This window comes from Penaeus vannamei, unplaced genomic scaffold, assembly GCF_042767895.1.
Source record: "Penaeus vannamei isolate JL-2024 unplaced genomic scaffold, ASM4276789v1 unanchor4658, whole genome shotgun sequence".
In the NCBI taxonomy this organism is placed as follows: domain Eukaryota; kingdom Metazoa; phylum Arthropoda; class Malacostraca; order Decapoda; family Penaeidae; genus Penaeus; species Penaeus vannamei.
This window is the reverse complement of record NW_027217637.1, coordinates 7,501-11,398: the sequence shown is the minus strand read 5'-3', so window position 1 is coordinate 11,398 and position 3,898 is coordinate 7,501. Positions and strand designations below refer to the sequence as shown.

The 3,898-nt window shown below is 46.6% G+C and overlaps 1 protein-coding gene across 1 annotated transcript in view; it reads left to right on the top strand.

Moving 5' to 3' along the window:
* Window positions 1–685: 685 nt before the first annotated feature.
* The window catches only part of LOC113813459 (serine-rich adhesin for platelets), a gene marked incomplete at both ends in the record, with an annotated part of 4,123 nt that continues 910 nt past the window's right edge, over window positions 686–3,898 (top strand). Inside the window, 1 exon segment of the mRNA XM_027365439.2 lies at window positions 686–3,898. This exon segment is cut by the window's right edge and continues 910 nt beyond it. Within this exon segment, the coding sequence (XP_027221240.2) occupies window positions 686–3,898 (3,213 nt within the window).

The following is a 3,898-nucleotide window of genomic DNA, read 5'->3' as shown; positions in this document are numbered from 1 at the left end:
CATGCTAAGGCTGCAAATTGCAACGCAGGAAGTCTTTTTTTTTTTTTTTTTTTTTTTTTTTTTTTTTTTTTTTAGCTCGATGTATGCAAAGTTCAGTCATTTTCTGGCAGATCTTTACGACTTGACTGGATATGGTAGAGGGAAATCTTTATTTATTTATTTCGTTTCTCCGTTCTCCTTTACTTTTTTTCTCCGTCTCTCATTTCTCTCTTTCTCTGCCTGTCTTTTTCTCTCTCTCTGTCCCTGTGTCTCACTTGTATATGTCTGTGTGTGCGCCTCTCCATCTGTTAATCTGCATAGAAACACAATCACATATTATATCATATATAGATAGATAGATAGATAGACTGATAGATAGAGAGATAGACTGATAGAAAGATAGACTGATAGATAGACAGATAGATAGATAGATATAGATATAGATTTATTTCATATATATGTATAAATACATACATACATACATACATATATATGTGTGCACACACACACACACATACATATATACATATACATATATATATATATATATATATATATATATATATATATATATATATATATATATGTATGTATGTATGTATGTATGTATGTATGTATGTATGCATGTATGTATATATATATGTGTGTGTGTGTGTGTAGATACACTTACGTCCTCTTCCGCACTAACCCTCCCCTTCCTCCGCAGCCCCAAGTTAAACCTGTTCCCGAAGAAGAAGGCGCCCCCGCAGCCCGTCGCACAGAAGCCCTTCAGCATGATCCAGAACAAACCGAAGCCCAAAGTCGTCAAGACCTTCCCCGCCATCGCCGCGACGGACGCAGACGAAGGGAAGAGACCAGCGCCCCGGGACGTTCCTGAGCCTCCTGCGGCTGTGCATCTGCCCGGGGGCCAAGGCGGGGACGCTGAAGGAGGTCTCGACGGATGGGAGCCCCTGCCGGTGAGTCAGAGCATGCCTGATGTGGTCGAGCTCGTCCTCCAGAACAGGACGAAAAGCGGGAAGCTCAAGACGCTGAATGAGAAGCCCAAAACGTCCAAGAACAAGAACAAAGAGACGAAATCGGAGATAAAATCGGAAAGTACGTCCGCTGTCGTTGCTTCGAGTCCTGATAAAAGCGATAGTAATGATAAACCTCAGCCCGAGTCCACAAAACGTGATTCTAATAAACCTTTCGCCGAAACCCCGGTGATAAGCGAAAACGACAACTCCATTGCCACCATCGAAGAATCGAAATTCGAAAATAACGAAGTCATCCCTCAGCCAACCAAAGAAAACGGGAATTCTTTAGTCAAAACTGACACAAATAATAGTTTACCCTCATCCAGAATGTCAGCCACGCCGTCAGTCAAGTCGTCAGCGTCAGGCCAAATATCTGTTGCTTCTACCAAGCGTAAACGTAAAATAAACGACGTCAAGCACAATAATGCGGATATAAAAAGCGTGAAATCGGTAGACACAGAAATCTTCGGCGTGCCCTTGCATTCGGCTGACACTAAAAGATCTGTCAAGTCTCTACAGTCAGCTGGCCAGAAATCTGACAGGTCTTTGCAATCAGCAGCCAATGAAAAATCTAATTTACCCAAGAAATCGGAAGACGTTAAAAAATCCGCTATGTCTTTGCAATCAGCAGGTTCGGTGCAATCGGCGCTGTCTAAAAGATCACTCAAATCGATGGAATCGGCAAACGCACGTAAATATGTTGTATCTATGGAGTCAGAAGGCACTCAAGAATCCGCTCAGCATTTACAGTCAGCAGACACCAAAAAATCTGTTCATGTTAATCTGGGATCAGCAGACACCAAAAAATCTGTTCATGTTAATCTGGGATCAGCAGACACCAAAAAATCTGTTCATGTTAATATGGGATCAGCAGACACCAAAAAATCTGTTCATATTAATCTGGGATCAGCAGACACCAAAAAATCTGTTAAATCCTTGCAATCAGACGTAAAAAAGTCAGACCAAAATGTGCAACCGACAGACACCAAACAACCTGACGCACCTACGCGACCGGTAGACGATGAAACGCGGGAGAAACCATTAGAATCGGCAGAATCGGCGTCTCAACCCGCTGAAGCTGCTGAAAACCCCACAGCAGAAATTCAGGAGGAACCGCAAGGTGACGAGAAATCGGTGACGTCAGAAGCAGAAGGAAACAAAACCGATATTGATAAACTAGAAGAAAAGAACATTTCTAAAGAGAATAATGACGATACAGGCGTGAATAAAACGAAAGAGGAAAAGGAAATTTCAGGAGCCATGGACAATACAGGTATTAAAGTGGAGGAAAAGGGAATTCCTGGAGAAAAGGACGATAATAAAAGCGCCAATAAAGAAGAGGAAAAAGAAATATCTGAAGAAAAGGCCGATAAGAAAAATGTCAATAAAGAAGAGGAAAAAGAAATATCTGAAGAAAAGGACACTGATGAAAACGCTGATAAAGCGGAGAAAAATGAGGTACCTGGAGTAAAAGAGGATAATAAAGACACTGAAAAAGGGAAGATAGAAGACAAATCTGGAGAAAAGGATACTGAAAAGGACACTGATAAGCCGAAGGAAAAGGAAATACTTCATGATGATCCTTCAGAGTTAACAGACGGATCTCAAGACATGAAGGACAACGCAGGTGATCCTACGAAGAACCAAGAACCTCCGGGGGAAGCGAGAAGTGAGGGCGAGGATAAAGAAGACAAAGAAGATTCCCACAAAATTCCCGCTGAAGATCCACCGCAGGAGGAAAATAAGACCGACTCGACTAAACTCTCGGAGAAAAGCGAGTCTGGCGAGGACAAAGAAAGGGATTCTGGCGCGCTTTCGGGAGTTTCCAAGAGCTCATCTGCAGACACGAAGTCGAAGAAAGACTCGTCTCCTCCTCCAGTTCCCCGGATCAGTGTCCCTTCGTCGGAGGCTCAGGTTTTCACTGTGGACATCCCACTGTCGTTCGAAGAGGGCGTTCCGCGCCTGCAGTCGCCCAAGGTGGTGCGTGTAGAGACCGAGAACGGCAGTGAACGACGCCGGTCATTGGTTTCCATTACGGCAGAAGAGAACTATTTGCTCGTTCATGGTCAGAGCCCTCCGAGGGCCACTTCTCCTTCGGGTCACACTTCAGAAAGAATCCCAAACTCTCATGGGGATCATTCCTCGTACAAGAATCATTCACAAGAGGCACGGTTGCAAAACGCTTCGAATCCTACCAATAGGAGGGCCGATAGTACTGAGAGGGACATTGAGAACCAATCAGCATGGAGCACTAGGGCTGGAGTTGACCAATCAATAACCGCGGATGGGGTAGTGGGAGGCACAACTGGCGTGAAGGATAGTGGCGGGAAATCCACTGCGGGGAGTAGTAGTCGCTCTGTGCCGGGCGAGGGAAGGGGAGTGCAGGGGGACGCGCTCAGAGCACCTCACGGAGTTAAAGCCAGTGATGAACGTGCCGTGAGAGTGGAGTATGACTCTGTAACGAAAGGTTCTGGTTATGAAGTGGATCACTTGACTGTCCCGAGCTATGGAGAGTCGTACGCTCGAAGGAGTTTGCCCTCCGTCAGAGAGGATGTGCTCGTGGAGGCCCTAGCCGAGTCCGCGAGGTCCTACTCTGGCGACCTCTCCAGGCCTTTGCGACGGGGAGAATACGCCATGCCCTTCCCCGATAATCCCCGAGGAACTTCACTGTCCTCCGTGGAGGTCCCCGAGGGCAGCATAAACACGGTGTCCCTCGCGGTGTCCAAGAATGGGTCTCATGTTACCCGACCCGTGCGTGACCACGGGGGCGCGAGTCTTTTCGATCGCTTCAGTACGGGAGGAGGAAGCCTCTGGCAGAAAGCCCCTCAGGGAGCGCCCCTGGTGGTGAAGCCCAGCGGCGTCGTCTACTCGCGGGAGCCCAGGGAGTACGAGGACTACCTTCC